General features: G+C 27.5%; 1 protein-coding gene across 5 annotated transcripts; it reads left to right on the top strand.

The window, feature by feature from the left end:
* Window positions 1-606: 606 nt before the first annotated feature.
* Window positions 607-18,998, top strand: LOC113791727 (uncharacterized). 5 transcript variants are annotated; one of them, XM_075823354.1, is made up of 13 exons: window positions 7,649-8,117; window positions 8,254-8,307; window positions 8,652-9,155; window positions 9,240-9,538; window positions 11,820-12,020; window positions 14,391-14,474; window positions 14,552-14,748; window positions 14,861-16,456; window positions 16,626-16,946; window positions 17,030-17,581; window positions 17,668-18,246; window positions 18,310-18,560; window positions 18,625-18,998. In XM_075823354.1, the coding sequence occupies exons 1-13, from the start codon at window positions 7,681-7,683 to the stop codon at window positions 18,890-18,892; spliced, it is 5,343 nt and encodes a 1,780-aa protein (XP_075679469.1). In that variant the 5' UTR covers window positions 7,649-7,680; the 3' UTR covers window positions 18,893-18,998. The 5 variants fall into 5 exon arrangements, with proteins under 5 accessions (XP_075679472.1, XP_027197338.2, XP_075679469.1 ...); XM_075823357.1 differs by lacking the exons at window positions 7,649-8,117; window positions 8,254-8,307 and adding an exon at window positions 607-822; XM_027341537.2 differs by lacking the exons at window positions 7,649-8,117; window positions 8,254-8,307 and adding an exon at window positions 6,984-7,246.
* The last annotated feature ends 4 nt before the right edge of the window (window positions 18,999-19,002 follow it).

A 19,002-nucleotide genomic window follows, 5' to 3' on the forward strand; every position in this document is an offset into this window, starting at 1 on the left:
GCAAACTGACAAACAAAAGAAAGGATACCATATGCAACAAAATCCAGAAATTTTTCAAATCATATGAACTATCGATATTAATATGAATTGAATACGATGACGGTGCTTGATTTCGAAACAACCAGAAAAAAATGATAGATTAAAAGAATAAAGGATTTCATCTGTTTTATTTATTTTTTTACGATTTTGTGTCTGTGTTTTGTATGTGTGTGTTTGTGCAAATATTGTTTTTTTTTACTTTAACAAATCAATAACATCATTGTAAGTTCATTGATTGTGAATAACGAAATTACCTTGAATTATTGAATATATGGTACATATGAAAAATTTGTCATAATCAATGTGATTTTTTTTCATTATCATCATATTCATCATAATCATCATCATGGAAAAAAATTGAGATCATGATCCCTATTCCAATAATCATCATCATAGCATCAATTTTTTTCTCATTATTTATTTAAAATTAAATTTTGTGTTTCCCATAACATATTTCAACAACGATAAAAATAAAAAACAAAATGACAAATGTATCTGTTTCTTCAATGTATTCATTCATTCATTTTGTTCTCATCATTCATCATTAATAATACAACTTGTGTTTGTTTGATTGTATTTGTTTTTCTGTCCTTGATCTGTTTTACATTGTGATTTTTTTTCTAAAAGAAAGGAGAGAATTGTTATTATAACCGACCATCATTATATAGTGATGACGATTGTCGATTTTTGTTGTTGTTGATGTTGCCCGTTGCTTTTTTTTCGTTGCATCATTTTATGAAAATTTTTTATCTAAAAGAATTTTCATAATAAGTTTGTTTTCAGGTATTTATATATTTTTTTTCTTTTCTCGTCGATTTGTTTACTACAAAAAAAAGATGAAATAAAATGAATCTGTTCTTTTCATTTTTGTGCTCACAAAATGATTGAAAATAACGATTCAACTATCCATCATCATCATCATCTTCCATTGTCAACGCTTTTATCATGGTCAATTATAATCTAAACGATGATTATGGTAATGATGATGATGGTAATGGTGGTAATGATGATGATGATGATGATAATTTTTAGATCATTCAAATGGTGACCACCATAATAACTGTCATAGTTTTTTTTTATACATTCTGTTTACAAGCGGGGAGAAAAAAAACGACAATAACATATCCATTATTCATATAAATAATAATAATCATCATCAAATTCTTCAATCAATCATTATTCATAACGATAGAAAATATCATCATTTTATATTGAAAAGAAAAATATCTGCTACCCGTATCATCATCATCGGGTACACTTTTTTTACTATAGCAATTTGAGGTTCGACTTGTCATTGAAAATGATGTTGGCTGAAGATGATGATGACCACAAACAATAACCACAAAAGATTTTTCAATTGTTGATCAACAACAACAGAATTCTTCTAATCATCATCATTGTCATTATTTTGAAGGATAAGCTTAATTTTCAATATAGAAAAATATTTAACATGGTTTTTTTCCATTTGAAAGAATTGATCCATATAAATAATACGTTTGTTTGTTTTAATTTAAAGTTTTTTTTCAAATATCAATTCTTATCATTAATAGATAATCTTCATCATAGTCATGTTAGATAATAACAAACAATCTACCAAATTAATTTGGTGCAATTGTATGTAATTCCTCTTGGTTTCAAAGATATTTCTCCCTTTTTTCGTTTAATCATTATATTTGACAGGTGGTTGATCTATGTTTAAGTAACTATTTATAAATATTATGATAGTAAAAAGAAATGTAATCATATCTGAGGGAGATCAAGATGAATGATCCATTTTTTTCATTTTTAGTGTGAATTATTATAATTATATCATTATATATTATTATTATTATTATTTTGGTTAATTTTTTAAATACAATTCATCCATGAATGAGAATGAAATCGAAAGGTTAGTGTTTAAATATAAAATGAATGACATGTGTTTACATTCGTTTTGTTTGTTTGTTTTTTTTTGCTCGACAATAATGACATAGAATAATTATCGATAATTGTTGATGGTGGTTTACATGTGTTACGATGATGATGGTTTCGATCATGATGATGATGATGATGGTAACAATAAAGTTTGTCTAAATATCGGATCGTATGATGTTTGATGATTTCAATTGTTGTTGATGACGATGATGATTGTTGGATGATATATGGATCTGGATATTGGGATTGTAAATCCTATTATACTTTTACAGTTGATAGGTTTCGATTTTTCATTTATTATTTTGATTAAATTTATTCTTTCTTACCATTTTTTTTCTTCTTCGATTTTGATTTTCCTTTTTCTTTCATTTCAAAATTATATAACTGTTTTCTTTGTGTGCAGTGTTATTGGTTACACAGAAGCCAATGAACCATCCATTCAATTTTTTTTTGTGAATGAATTTTTTTCCATTTGAAATTCATTTTATTTTCTTCAATTTTATTTATGTTTTTGGATTATCGCCGATAAGACAAAGTAAAATGGAAAAAAATATTGATCAATCAAATGAAAATCATCATCGTTATTATGTTGATTGTTGTTTTGATTTTCTCTGTTTTTTGTTGTTAAAAATCTATATTGATCGTCATCATTATCATCATTATCATCATCATCAGTTAAATCGTGACCATAATTTTCTTGTCATCGGATATTTCTTTTATGATCCGGATCCAGATGATTTTTTTTTGTTTCACTTTCGTTCACAGCACAATGATGATTCTACTTTCGATATCTTTTATGTGTGTGTGGGCGAATTATTATCAGTTTCATATATTGCAGTTGTGAGAAAAAATATACGATGATGATGATTGGACATATAACCAACCATTCAACATATGTAATATGTGAACATAATTCTTTTGAGAAGATGAAATCTTATCCATTCACCAATTCAATACATAATGTTGTTATGACAATTTTTTTTTCTCTTCGTTCAATTAAATCATTCATCATTTTGAATGAAATGATTATTTTTTTTCGTTTGTCTATTTCTTTTGCTCAACTTTGAAATTTAACCATTGTTTGATATAATGATTGATTATAAAATAGTCGACAATATATGATGATAAATTTTTTTTTTTGAATTGAAAATGAAAACATTGTTGTTGTTGTTGTTATCCATTTTATGTTATGAACATGGCTGTTTGTTGTTGTTGAAAAACTTAATAACGGTTTTATCATCATAACGGTCATCAATGAAACATTTATCCAATTTTTTCCAATTTTTAACTTTTAAAATTTAAATTTTAAATTTACAGATCCTTAGAAAAAAAACTGAATTGAAAATTTTTTACAGATATTTTTACATGTCTGTAAATATATATAGATTGGAATGTCATTTCAAGGTTCATTGATTTTCAACAAACCATTTTTAAAATATGTGATAATCATTATTGATTGATGGATAGTGGAAAGAAGAAAAAGAAAATTCCTAGGAAAAAAGTAAGAATATCGACAACACACAATATGATGATGATGAGAAAAAAGATGATGATAGTATAATGATTTTTTTTTTTTGAAGAAAATTCACATTGACATTGACACCTAATAATACTTATTGATATTCAAATAGCCATAGAGAAAAATCAATCAGTTTTTTTCTTTTTTGCTGCATTCTCTTGATTGCTGTATCGGAAAAGAATAATTATTCTTCTAGTTTAAATAAATATCCGATCCAAACATCGAAACATCATCATTTGTAAATCATCATGCAAAGAAATATTTATGACACCTGAAATGCAACAGGTAGATGATATAAATGAAAAATATTGGGTGTCACTTGAAGTTGAAAAAATTTTTTTGCTTGTCGCTTGATTGATCATTTCGGAGAAAAAAAATTTTAGAGAAAATGTCAAAAAAAACTACAACAATGTGATCGATAACAACGGTAGAAAAAAATAAATGTTTTCGAAATATATTTCGATTTTCTTACAATTTCTTATTATTTCTTGTCCTTCTCTTCGTCATTGGTTTGTTCGTTTGGAAACGGTCAGAATTGATTTAAAGATTGATTGACTGTATGACAACATGGACTTTTTTGAATATGGATGACTGGAACCACACACGAACACACACAGATATTTCTGAAACAACAGCATACACAGGCTGCTTCATACGCTTCATTACATTTTCCCTAATGATTTTTGATTTTAATCGAACGAAAAAATAAAATAAAATAAATGAATGTAATTGAAGATGGATTGGATTGAATGAAAAATGTCCAATCCAAATAAAAAAAATTTAGTTCAATCTTGATGTCATTCGAATACAACTGTTTCCAACGTTTCATTTTGTCAAATTAATCATCTGTTCAATTTACATTCATTACACAGTAGTGGATGACAAAAATTGTAATGATTGAACAAAAATTTAAATCCAAATCAAATAGAAAAATTTATCATGTGTTTTTCAATGTAGGAGAAAAAAAATCTCTTTATATGCAGAGAAAATAAAAAAGTTTTCATTCGTTATTTTTGTATTTGTCATTGTCGAATGTAAAACATGGTTTTCAACTTTCCTCTTATCATTATTATTATCAATAATGAATGTCAATCAGATATTTTTTCACCTTGTTTTTTTTGAAAAAAATTGACTTGTTTGCATACAATTTTCACACCGTGAATGATGTTAAGAATTTTCTATCTCTCACATCACACAATGGGTTAAAAAAACTTTTTTGACCAAATCGAATTTCCTAACACTTTTCACCTAATTTCCGTTTCTAACAAGTATGAAGAAAGAGAGGAAAAATTTCAAAATTGAATTTAGGTCAATTTTGTTTTCGTTGTAACAAAACAAAAATGGAAAAATTGATTGTAATTGTATAGATTGAGTAAAAAACACCACTGTCGAAATTGACATCACCCTTTTACAATGGAATATAGCTGAAAAACAATAAAAATAATGATGATTGTTGATGTGCGTGGTGAAAAGATTATTCTGATTTTCTCTAAAAATTAATTCGTTTTTCTTGAAAAAATTAAAACAAAACAAATGGTACCATGTTACATATTTGATAAAATGTGTGAAAAAACAACTTGATGAAAATTCACAATAATTCTCATTCATAAAAGAAAATATTGTCATTAACTAACAATCATCTTGTATGATCTCATGATATAATCATCATGATTATCATCATCATCATCATCATCATCAGTGTGTCCAATTTTTTCATTTCAATAATTTATTTTGGATTTGAAATTTGATAAATTTGATTTTTTTCTTTTTGCACTACATTCATCAGATGTAATTGAAATTAAATGTTGAAGTGATGATGTAAATTTTCTCCTTTTTTTCGAAAAAAATTGAATTCGGACATAACTGTATGATGATGATGATGATGATATGTATGTCGCGAATGAGATTAATGAATCAACACAACAAGTTACAAATCTTTCTCAGTCTCCCTCTTACACAGTATCAAATGATGTGAAATTTCTTTTTTTTACGATTTGTTCCATTTCAATTTAATTCAATTCGAAATGGATGATGATGATTATTGTAGAGCAAATGTTTGTGTAGAAAACTGATAACTACTCTTACTGGTGTGTTTGCAAAATTTTTCATTCATTCAATCGATTTACTGTTCTGTCACCTGTATTTATATAGTTTTTTTATAGATGAAATTAACCACTTAGTTCTGTGGTCAATGACAGAAAAAAATTTTTTTGGTGTTCGTTAATTTATATGCAAGTGTGTTTATGAAATCTATGAACATGGATAAAAATAATTCTCGACCAAAAAGGAAAAAAATTAACTAAATTTTTTCATCAAAAATCTTTATTATCCTCATTTGATTTGAATCGGATAAATTTATGTAGAAATTATCACATAAATTAGTTGTTTTTTTCTGGGTAGAAAAAAGGTGGACCCGAATATTGATTTTTCATTTCATTTTTATTGAATTCAATGTTTTTTTTTGGAATACTAGGTAAAAAATGTGAAAGAGATCAATGTGTAAAATAATTAACATGTGTGTGTTTGTTTGTTTATGTGTTTGAGTGAAAGCGGTGAATTTTGCTGGCTAAAATGTGAGAAAAATGCTTACTTAACATACGAGTACGATTGACGATTTTGTTTTTTCGTTGTTGTTGTAAATGATAAATTTTTTTTCTTTTTTTTTACGTAAAAAAATGCACAGAAATTTTATTTTCTCTTAAGCATTTGTATTTATTTTGAATGTGTAAAATCAACAAAATTGAAATCAAAAAAAAATCGATGAATGAAAATACAGGTAAAAATTTTCATTTGATAATTTGATTTTTTGTTCGTTTTGTTTTTGTGGTTTTCTGTGATCATCAATGACATTTTCATCATCATCATCATACAGGTTTTCTTTTTTCCCAAATAAAGTCTTTAGTCAAAATCAAATCAATTGTATTTGATTTTTATTAAAAAAGCATCTATTATTAATCCAAATCATTATCATCATCCTGTTTTCAACCTAATTGATCAATTGACTATAAATTGTCATCAATAATTTGTTGATTAGTTTTTTCTTTGGTAGAAAACAGGTACATGTTCATCCTTCGATAACCAAAAAAAAATTGCAATAAAACATGTACAATAATTCCTTTTCTTTTTTCCTCTCTCAATGTATATGATGATGTTTATGATGTCCTTGATTGATTGTCATCTTTAACCATTTTTCTACGGCTATCGATTTATATGTTTTCTTGTGTTTTTTATTTTTCATCATTTCGACTGTTCATTTTTTTGTTATGTGTCGGCATGTCTGATTGTAAATTCATAATTTTAACTTGAATTTTTCAGTTGAAACATTCAAAATGATAGATGATTAAAGATGATGAAAGTGATGATTTGGACAAAATCATAAGGAAAATTGCCACTGTTAAATTTTTCCTTTGATTTTTTTTGTCGAAAAATTTACCTGTAATCAATAATTTTTTGTTTTGTCTGCCGTCTAATATCACCTGTTGTTGTTTTTTTCATCGATCATACGATTTTTCATTTTTTGCTCCAAATGTTCATCTGGATTATAATCGTATTAATATCATTATTTTTCATTGCTAAACTTTCACAAAACAATATTGATTATGATGATGATGATGAAAATAAAAAGAAAAAAATATTTGAAAAATATGCCTGGAAACATTGGTTTCAACGGCCAAAAACATATCTTATGATTTATTCCAGTTTAGCATTACCACCAAGATCATTATTTCATCGAAATTCTCATAAACATCAACAACAATCACAACAACGACAAAGGTTTGAATGTGATCTATTTTTCTTTTCTCTTATGTGAATAAGATTAATTATATGAACAGATGAGCTTTACCTGTTTTATTATTATTATAGTTACAAACCTTTTTCATTAAAATTCATTGCTTTTATCTTTATCTTTTTTTCATTTCAATTTATTCAAACTCTTTTTTTTCAATCTTAATGTTTGTGTGTGTATGTATGTATCCAATCATCATCTATTGCAAATGGTTTTTTTTATTGTTTTACGGTAATAAATGATGATGATGATAATAATAATGATAAAGTCTTTTTTTTGTGTTGGTTTCCGACATTATTATCATCATCAAGTTTTTTTTAAAAAATCATCAATGATTGAGAGTGCCAAAACATTTATATGAGATTTAAAGGTTGGTTTTAATTAAGTTGTTTTATGAGGAATTTTTTTCTCTCTATCTTATATGTTACGTGATGTTTTCTGTATAAATTCTTCATTCTATTCAATGTTATCGATTAATATTTTACTAACAGAAACGATACGTTTCTTGTATGAAAGATTTAGACAACAGCGACAAATCTGTTCAAAACATAATGATAATGATAATGATGAGAATTTTAGCATTGTTATAAAAAATGATGGCGTTGATCATGATTATGAATGGATCACGAACAAATTCATCATCATTGATGATGATTATTTAAAGAAAATTTTTGAACCTGAACTTCCAGTTTTTTTATCCATATTCAATGATCAACGACAACAACATCATTATCTTGATTGTAGTAATTTCAATTTGAATACCAATGTTTCACAACAACAGCAACAATTACTTACCAAGATTAATATTGGTGGTGAAAAATATGTTCAAATATCCGATGGAACAATAATAACAACAAGGTTGGTTTCAAACACCAAATGCATTTGCAATGTTTTGGTCTTTGTTGTTGCTGTTGTTTTTTCTTTTTGGCTGTTTGAATCTAATTTTGCAATCGTTCTTTTTCATCATCAATAACATCAATTCATGTTATTCCAGATTTGATTCAAAATTCGTGATGTTCAGTTCGTGTGTACATTTATTGGTCATTCGGTTAGTTAACTACAAAAACCAAAATCGAATATCAATACCAATGGTTTAATGTTGATGTTAATCACCATTAATCAATGCAAATAAATAAGTTGAATTGGTATTTTCTACTTTTTAGATTTCCTAGTCTTTTTTTGTACCGTTTACTCAATTCAAACGATTGCTTTTGAACAATCGTGAGCTTCAGCTTGCAATATTTTTCCTCTATATTTGTAAGTGTATGTGTTTCGATGTTGTTGTTGATGATGACGATGATGATGATGAGAGAAACCAATTGTAAAGGAATAAATATTTTTGGGAAAAAAGTTAATAATTTTTGTCATTTTTCTCTTTTTTTTCTCCAATAGTATTTTGTCTGCCGAAATGTCCACAACAAATTCAAATGCAACAACAAAAACAACAACATTGATAAAATATCAAAACCTATCGACATTATCAATGGCAACAATGAATGGTTCATTGACCAATGGTCACCATAATCATAATGAAATTGTTGCAGTTGATGATGATTATTGTGATGATAATATTGGTATGGGTGAACACAATGTTCACCTATCCAAATGTGTTGGTGATACAAATGGAATCGATGAACCAGATCATTCGATCGATTCAAAAATGATCAAGTTAATGCAATCGACAACATCCATTTTCGAAGATGATGATGACGATAATAATAATACTAATAAAAATAATGAGGATGATCAAGAAGAATCATGTCTTCTCTGTAATTCTCGATTTGATTTATCTAGACATAAACGTCTTATTTGTAAACAATGTTCATTGAATGTTTGTTTCAAATGTTCATTATATGATTTTGATTCATGGATATGCATCATTTGCCATCAACAACGGTATGTTTTTATACAATACAATAATAATCAATTTTTTCTGATTAAAATGATTTGTTTTTTTTTCATGTCAAAAATTCAAAATAGAACAATATCAAATAATAATCAATGTCAATCATGGCTTTGTAAACGTATCGTCAAACAACAATCAGAACGGGAATTGTTACATTTTATCAATGCAAAATTAAGATATGATTCAAATCGACAAATATTGATCAATAATACTACAAAAAATGGTCATCATCTTAATGTTAATAATAATAATAATAATAATAATAATAATGATGATTGTGATGTTGATGATGAACATATTGTCAAAAATGAAATGTTAAATAATATTAATAACCGAAATGGTTCCTCATCAAATGGAATTGATAATATTATGGGTAAGTTTTTTTTTGGATTTGTTTATGTATTTCAATATTTCTTCCTTCATCTGCTATTATTATTATTTTTAATGATGATGATGATCATCATCATCATTTCATATAATTGATGCGTATTCAAAGAATTATCTTTTTAAATGAACATTATTTTTATAGAAATGAGAAATTAAGAGAAAAAATTGTTGAGATAGGTATCCATATTTTTTGGATGTTCAAATCGTTGTTGCTGTATAAAGATTTTGACTTGATATATTATGTGGATATAAATTTTTTTTTCATATATTTGAACAAGAAAAACTAAATATTTAAGGAAAAAAACTGGATTTTGCCGGTTGTATAGATGTAATGTTTGTGTTTAAATAGTTGTTGATGTTTTGAAGATTTCTATGGTCAGAAAAAAAGCTGTTTTTTCAAAGATGATGATGATGATAATGGTGTGGATGCGCTCGATTCCCGTTTTTTTTCTTACTTCTTACTTGTTTCTCAAATAACATTTCATTCAATACCATCATCTACCTTTGTATCCCATTCTTTATCGCTATTCATGTCAATGTGTATATATACTTATGCCTATGTTTCTTCACTTTTATCATCATAAACTCTCTATGTATTACTTTAATTTTCAAGGTGAATGGACTTGCCTTGGTTATTTTTTTGTGAACTTATTATTCCAGAAAAAGAAAATATTGACCATGATGATTATCATTATAAAATATATATGTAGTGAGTTTATCTTGATTTAATTCGTTGAGCACATCTTTTTTCTTTTCACATCACACGCACGCATACATAATCCTATTTAGATTTTCCAGATATATCATCATCATAACCCATAAACAAGGCTTATTCATTTTATAGATTTCGATTAGAAAAAAAACGAATATTTCATTTATATTTTCAGAATTTTCAATCATGAAATTATCTCAAACAATCTTTTTTTATTCGAGTTTTTTTTCTACTGACTTTTAGAATTTATAAATTAAATAATAATGATAATAATAATAGAAAAAGTGGAAAAATAAATCTTTTTATATTTTTCAGTTCACCCAAATCATATGGTCAATCATCATCATCATCATGTTTGGTATAATCTATTGTGAGAAAAGAAAAAAAAAGTTGTTATTTATTCGGCCAAATCAAAATCTGGTCGGAAAAATGATTAAAAGGAGTAAACCAAACAACAACAACAAAACAGATAAAAAAGATTAATAATAATAATAATAATAAAGCATCTTTTTTTGACCAAAAAAAAGATTGGATCATTTTTGATAAAAAAAAATTATTTCTTTCTAATATATTCAATATTGTTGTGGTATTTCGATTTTTTTTCTCTTACTTGATATTTTGATTTTGCCTTTTGATATTTGATTAAAATTTCGTTAGTATTCAATTCGATGATGATGATGGACACGACCACCATCAAAATGGTTACTTGTTTTTTTGTTGTTGTTGTTACCAATCTTGTCATCATCATCATCATCGTCATAATCATAATCATGATCATAATCGACAGAATATAAGTATCAGCCTACACTACAGCACTTATTCAGACATTTCAATATGATCAAATATATTAGTTTGGATCCAACATTTACATAATTTGTATGACTTTTTTGATGATAATCGACAATAGACATAACAAGAGAAAATCTAGATCAATCTTTTTTACCTTCTTAAATCGAATTTTTTAGTTCAGACTGAGATGAAAACTGTCCAATCTGGCAATTTTTCAAAATTTTGTTTTTTTTCCATAAATGATTTAATCACATTATATCTTGGAAAAAATTATAGCAGATATAATCATTATAGAGGGAGAGAAAGAAAAAAAATTAAAAATTAAATAATTTGTGATATTAATAACTGTTTTGATGTATAAAAATTTATATGTTGTGTGTGTTTTTTGGATTTTTTGTTTTTTTGATTAATTAGATTGTTTATCGTTATGGCTATAGATTGAGATTAATTTTGCTACCAACACTGTAACTAGCTAATATAATAATTGTACCAAATTTATTGTTTACATCTAATCTCCGATTATCTATAGATAATCGGAGGCTATTTGGATCAAAAATAAAAAATGTAATTTAGTCCGGTAATTTTTCTTCCTACTTTCTTTTGAAGGTTTTGTTTTTTTTACTTCTGATCTATGATAATAATCTACTTTTTCCATTTTTAATATTTTTTTCTGTTGTTGAAAGAATTCAACGATTAATCCACAATAGTGGGCCTGTTCTTATTGATTGAAATTAATATTTTTATTTTTATTTTTTCTCTAAACTAGTTGAAACGAATGGAGAATCATCATTGGAAAATGATCGAATAAATAATAACAAAAATATTGATCATCATACACGCATAAATCATCATCGTCAAGAAAATCTTTTGGCCATACGTTCGGATATGGAATTAAATTTGGCCAAATTATTAGGCTTTGATTCGATTGATTATTCACATATTGGATACATATTTGATGATGATCAATGTAAGTATAAATAAATAAATAAAAAGAAATTTTCTTTTCTATTTTTTTTCCATTTATTTCCTTTCTGTTACATACCTGTTTAATCAAACAATAATAATGTCGGTCTCAATCCAATGGATCTAATTTATCGCATTTCGTATGCTATTCCTGCGCAATGATTATTATAATTTTCATTTTTTTTCATTTGTATGCATAATCAATTAATCATTTTTTTTGTTGATAAAAAAACACGCAAAAAAATGAAACTTACATCTACAACAATCTTTATTCTTTTGGGATGTGCAAGCCGGATTTTATTATTTTGTTTTTTTTTTTGGTGTCTTACAGACAAATAGTGGACAGGATTGGATGCATACAGGTCATCATTATTTCTATCATCAACAAATGCATTCAACTCCCTCGCCTTTTTTTATCGTTAAATTTTCTTTGTTTCCTCTCCATCTCTTTCACTCACTTCTTCAAATACTTCAGCAGTTTGTCTGTCAATTCTGATTTCACGCTGCTGATTATTTTATTTTATATATTTTTTTTTGCATAAATGTTTTGAAATAATTTCAAAAATGTTCATATCACGGGCGCCATTCGTTTTTTCATGTTTTTCGACCATATAAAATGATTATGATGATGATTATACTATCAATGCATTTGCATTAGACATTTATTGTACAAATTTATTTGTATTCGTTTCGAATCGGTTAAATAATCATCCATGATGAAATAAACACAATACAATATTATGATAATAATGGTGTTTGTGTACGTTGAACATATATGCATTTATAATGAATGATCACAATTGAAAATTGGATTTGATTTAAATCGATGTTTGATGTTGACTTGAGTTTTGTTCTCTTTCTCTTTCTAACTTCATAATACTAATTTAAATCCGGTAGACATTGTCCAATTGATTGATTGATTGATCGATCGATCAATTCTCTTCTTTTTTCAATTTTGTTATGGTTTTTAGAAAAATAGGGAAATTTCCATTTACTGTTTTAATTTCATTTTTATTTTCTTTCATTGAATTTTAAAAAACAACAACAACAAAATGTAGATTAATCCGCACATCTTTATACATCATTGGTTATTCGGTTTCTTTGTTTTTTTTTGTTACAAATTTTACATGTGATTATAGTCACACAATCTAACAATTATTGATTATTGGCTTTTTTCAAAATGAATAATTTCAATGATATTTACAGACACTCCTTGATTTACGCATCGAATTAGTTATGTTCCAAATAAAAGTTGAATTTGTTCATAAGTCGAGTGATTTCTGTATTTGATTTCTATCATAAATCTATTCGAAGTTTGTTTCTTTTTCCAATATTATTCCTATAACACCGACGCTTTTTGTTTCATATTTTTTTTTATTTTTGATGATTGAATCAATCGAATCAAACAATGATAAGATAATGACCGGTGTTCATCGTTTTGAATTGCATTATGAAATCAAGTGATGAGATAAAAAACTCGGATTTAAACTGTTTTTTTTCATTTCTCGATCGGTTTGTATTTGCCAAATAAATTTTTTTCTTCTATATTCATTCAATCCTCTTTTATGATGTGATAAAATGTTTGTATAAATCTTATTGGTGTTGAAAATTCCGTCTATTATTATAACGAAAAACACGATACCTGAGGTCATTATTTATTTATTTATATGATTGAAATTGGGGCCAAGAATTTTCGTTTTGTTTTGTTTTCAGCTATATTTTCTGACAGGCATTTAATATTTAGCCATAAAACAAGATTTATATGTTTAAAACTTAGTGTGAAAAAAGGAACAATCATTCCGGTGTTAAAAAAAATAGAAAAAAATGAAGGCGGACAAAAAACACACAAACACATTTGAGATCTGTCCGGTTATTCACTTGCTGATCGGTCAGTAATTCGTTGGAGGATTGAAGAATTTTATTTTTTGGCCACAACAAAATCAAAACAATCTGCCTATAAAATATTTGCAATTTACAAAAAATATGTTTGAAAGAAATATCTTACTTTCCAAATTACATCCTTTGTATTTATTCATAACTATTTATTTTCTTTTGAATCTGATAGACAACAAGATTATTGACCAGAAAAAATATAGATATGCTGGTGACCTTTTTGTTGACCTATTTTATTAATGTTTTGATTGCAAAATTTTTGTTTCGGTATATGTATTATCAATAAAAAAATCAATCGATTATTATAACCAATATCCGTAACGCATAGGGTTTATGTTGATATTGATTTTGTTTGTATTGTTTAGGTGATTTTTTGGCATTGAAAATCGATTATAATTGATTTTTTTTTCATTTTGTTAATTTTAAATTTTTCTCATTTAATGATTTTTTCTATCCGTTTGTTTTTATTATATTTTCATAGATAATCAATTGATCAAAACCTTTACACCATTGTTAGCTAATTTGCTCAAAATATTACAACAATCTATTTATGATTGTGATTGTGGTAAGTGATTAATATCTAAATAATTGTTTAGAGGTAATTGCCATTGTAATCATTGATTGTTTATCTATTGTTTACAGGTCGTGAACCAGAAACAACACCTACTGAAGCTTATAATCAATTAAAAGAAGCTTTACAAAAGATTAGTGAAAAATCATTTGAATTTACAAAACAATTACATCTACCATCACAGCCATTGAAATTGAAAGAAGTTGAAGACTTCATTAATAATTGTCAATCATATGAACATCTATTGGCACAATCTGTTGTTAATCAGGTTTGTAAAATGATTGAATTCAATGATAAAGAAAACAGTACCAAAATCAATCAATTCGAATTTCTAATTAAAATTTTTTTTCTGTTTGTTTTTGTTATTTTTACCGAATTAGATCATTGAAGATGGACAAAGTCGTTTTATGACTACAGCATCGACTGCATCATTTAATAGTTTTAAAAGTGGTGTATCATTCATTGACCATTATAGTAGTCATCATAATAGCCATATAAATTTGAATCGTATTCGTACAGTCAGTAGCGGTTGCTGTGGCAATAGTAATTGTGGTGATGGTCATTGTTCAGCCATGAGTGGTGCCAATTATAAAATGGATAATGATTATTCAGTCTCTTCATTGGATGATCAACATAGCTACTGTGATCGACAATTGACCAATGATGATATTGATGAGGCCATGCATAATAATGATGAAGAATTGAATGATAATCATAATTATTCTTATAATGAAGCGGAAGATGATGAAAATAATGAAAATGATTTTGGTCTTGAATTAAATTTCGAACAATCAAAAGTTTATTTTCCCGAAGCCGGTCTTGATTTGATTGATTCGAAAAAATATTCATCAACTGAATCGAATCTTTCACAAGATTCTGGTATCAAGTTGATTGATAATTCTCATTCCTGGCAAGATAATTGGTTTTTTAAAAAAAGCAAAGAAAATAAATCTTATAATCAATATCATCTGAATTCTGATATTCATTTTGGATATATGGCATTAGCTTTAGCAGAATCTGTACCAATGTTGATACCAAATCCTAGTCAAGCAATGAATCCAATGTTGGGCGAAATGGAAGCTGATCAAGTTTCCGATTTATCTGAACATTTATCAGAAACTGGTTCAATAGTATTTTCTTCCGATGAAGAAGAGGATATTGCAAGTGTAGATACAGTTGATAAAATAAAAAACCGTGCTGAAAAAAATAACTCTATGATCGACTCGATATCTTCTGTCCAAACCAATGGCAGCAATGCTATGGCCAGATCACATACCGTGTATATGGAAAATCGTAGGGTAGCACCATCAAAGTTATCTTTTATCAAAGGTTCATCAATAGAAAATCGAAAAAATAAAGCCATTATTCAAAGTCTACGATGGACCAAGATCAAAGTGCCAGATTTTGTGCCAAGTGAATTACGAACAATATGTAATTCAATACCAAATCCACGTCTAGAAAATTTGGATTTTATTCCAACTTTTACGATGAAACCCGGAAATGCTTCATTACACAGTGGAATTGTAGCACAATTCTGTTGTAAAGCTAAAGGATTGTTGCCATTATATTTCGCTTGGTATAAGGATGGACATTTGATTGCTGCATCGGCCGATGAATCAACTCGACGACCTGAAGAGATTGAAAATAGACGATTAGCTCGAACCTATTTTGGTTTACGATTTATACATCGACGATATGTCGAAAGTAAGTGTTCGGCATACCGTTTGATCGTATTCAATGATAATGAATGTATTCTGGAGATTAAAAAATCGAATCCAATGCAAGCCGGTATCTATTCGGTGGTTGCTTATAATCATGTCGGTCATGATTGGTGTGATTTCAAAGTGGCCATTGATAGGCAACATTTTTCAGCTGTTCCTAATCCGTTCAATCAACAATTATCATCTATAGTCAATGTTAATCATCCTATGTCACCGCGACCTGTATTAAGGCGGCCACAACATAAATCTCGTAAAGTAAGTTGATATTTTGCAGTCTAAATTTTGATTTTGGGGTTTAAAAATTATTTCCTTATTTTTTCTTTTCGGGAATTTTTTGGGTTCTTTATCTTTCCTCCTATATTTTTCTTCATCATTTAAATGCTCTTCGACAATCATGACTGAAAAATCATCAATTATTCAACAGACAAACACGAATGAATTTTCTCAACTGGTTACTAGGATAGAAAGTCCCATGACCACTTTCCCTAATCAAGTTAAACTAAGAAACAATAATAATAATCCTAAAGTCAATCATTTGAGCTCATCTTTAGCATCATCACCTCACGTGATTGAACAAACATGGGAAGAAAGACAGGCATTAAATTCAAAGGATCATAAATTATTATTGAATATTATTCAACATCGACAAACGCCATTGCCAACAAGCTCAAATGTGCAATTTGTTCGTATCGATGATCATGATAAAACTGTCGATGTTAATGATGGTGGCGGGAATATTTCAAAAGTATCATTATTATTATCACTGTTTATAAAAAATACATTGAGCAATGATTATAACATATTTTTTAATTATTATGATTTTTTTAGATTTCAATCGATTCAAATTGTACAAATTCCCCACAACAAATCATATCAACAGATATTGTTCATTCTAAAACATATGGTGATGATGGACAAATGTTAGAAGAATATGATGAAACAATACAAATATTACAAAGGGAAAGTTCCAAAAGTTCCAATGATCAAATATCATCGGAAAATGTTTCCGACTCATCAAATTCATTAAATGATTCAATAAATATACCTGTGATGCCAATCGCTGAACGTGAACATCGCAAATGGAATAATCCTGACGTAAATCTATTGAATAATCCATATTCGCCAGAAAATATTGAAAAACGTTCACGACAGAAAATGATGTCATTCTCTCCCGAGCTTTTATATTCACCGGATGCTACATTAAATGATGATAGAACGGATGGAATGATAAAACATATTGTTGATGATGAAGAATTTGTGCCGGAAGAAAAGCGTAAATTTTTTCACAGTGCCAGAGATTTAGATCGTTACAAGCGTAATTATTATCTGCCAAAAACGAGAAAATTACCCGAGGAAAAATATTCATTTGCAATTTTATCGGTATGTTAAAAATTGTTGACTGCTAATGTATTAATCCTACATAAACAATGCTAATTGTTTTCATTACTATTCATAAATCATTTCAGTCATTGGGAGGAAAACCTTCTTCGACCAGATCATCTTCGGCAACATCGATGAATAAAAATGAAGACCATAATGAAGTCAATGGACTGACATCGACAAACAATAAAATTAATGGTGAAAAAATGGCTGTCAGTCAAATCAGCGTCGATATTATTGGAAATAATCATTGCAAAAGTACATCACCTGAACAATATAGTGAGATTTCCGTCGAGATTAATAACGATGAACGTTATTTGATGGATACAAAAAGGATTGATTCATCATTCAATGATAGTGATAATAATACCTCGGCAATAAAAATAACAACAGCAAATGATTGTAATCATCAAACAATTGCAAATCATCATCATCATCATTCGAATAACATTAAATCAAATAGTATTGAAGGAGCGAAAACAAGTCCACCTATCCGTAAAAATATTGTAAAAAGTTTGACCTCTTTGTTTTCGGCATCAACTCAACACTTACCATCATCATCATCATCTGTTACATCGCCATTATCCAAATCGAATTCATTAACTCAAATTCCACAACAACAACAGCAAAAGCGATTATCTAATATTAATTCTAAAAATTATGCTGTATGTTACAATTCATTAATATAATGATTTATATTATTTTGTATTTATGATTATGATTTCTAGGTGTACAGTCTGACAGGTCGTTCCATACCTAAAGAGATTTGTGAGCAAAATCAAAAAAATTTACCAAGATTTAATGAACAAAATCGTATTAACCTAGCGAATGAGATATCGTCATCATCAACTTCGATGAAAATTTCAAGTCCTCAAATTCAACTTAACCAAGAACCTTTTACCACTACGACAGCGAAGGCCACTCTATTTGTCGAAGAGGCGACTTTTGACATAAATAATGGTCAATCAAATGAAGAAAGGTAAAATGTTTGGTTGAATTCGATTTGAATGTGAATTTTCATTTTATGAATATTTTTGAAACAGAAATTTATCACGAAATAGTAATTATAGTTCACCATCACTTGATTCTAATGATTCAACATTGTCATCAAGCATAAATTCGTTGGATAATCAAATGACTAATGGAAAATCTAATAACAACAAAAAAGAAAAAAGAGCTATTGGTGCTATCAAACAGCGAGCTGTTTTCTGGGAAAAACGTATCGAAGCAAGCCAAATTTCGGACACTCAAGTGAATGAAAAATTTCCAACAATGGATGGTTCAGAATCGAAACCAATTGTATCAGAATAATATTTTTTTTTCAGCATTTTTTTGCGCACAATTCACTTTGTAAAATTCAGATTCTCTTATTTATTTGTCAATTATTTATTTTTATTAAATTTTTTATATTGATTAATTTT

Source organism: Dermatophagoides pteronyssinus, unplaced genomic scaffold (assembly GCF_027571235.1).
Source record: "Dermatophagoides pteronyssinus isolate colony J.1.1.1.1 unplaced genomic scaffold, Derpt_VIB-CSIC_2022.12 sq0026, whole genome shotgun sequence".
In the NCBI taxonomy this organism is placed as follows: domain Eukaryota; kingdom Metazoa; phylum Arthropoda; class Arachnida; order Sarcoptiformes; family Pyroglyphidae; genus Dermatophagoides; species Dermatophagoides pteronyssinus.

Bases quoted from the DNA above. Each gene is read 5' to 3' on its own strand.
- LOC113791727 (XM_075823354.1), top strand. From the start codon at position 7,681: ATGTTACGTGATGTTTTCTGTATAAATTCTTCATTCTATTCAATGTTA. The intron at 8,308-8,651 runs GTTAGTTAACTA...TTTCTCCAATAG, and splicing joins GTACATTTATTGGTCATTCG to TATTTTGTCTGCCGAAATGT. The intron at 14,475-14,551 runs GTAAGTGATTAA...TATTGTTTACAG, and splicing joins TATTTATGATTGTGATTGTG to GTCGTGAACCAGAAACAACA.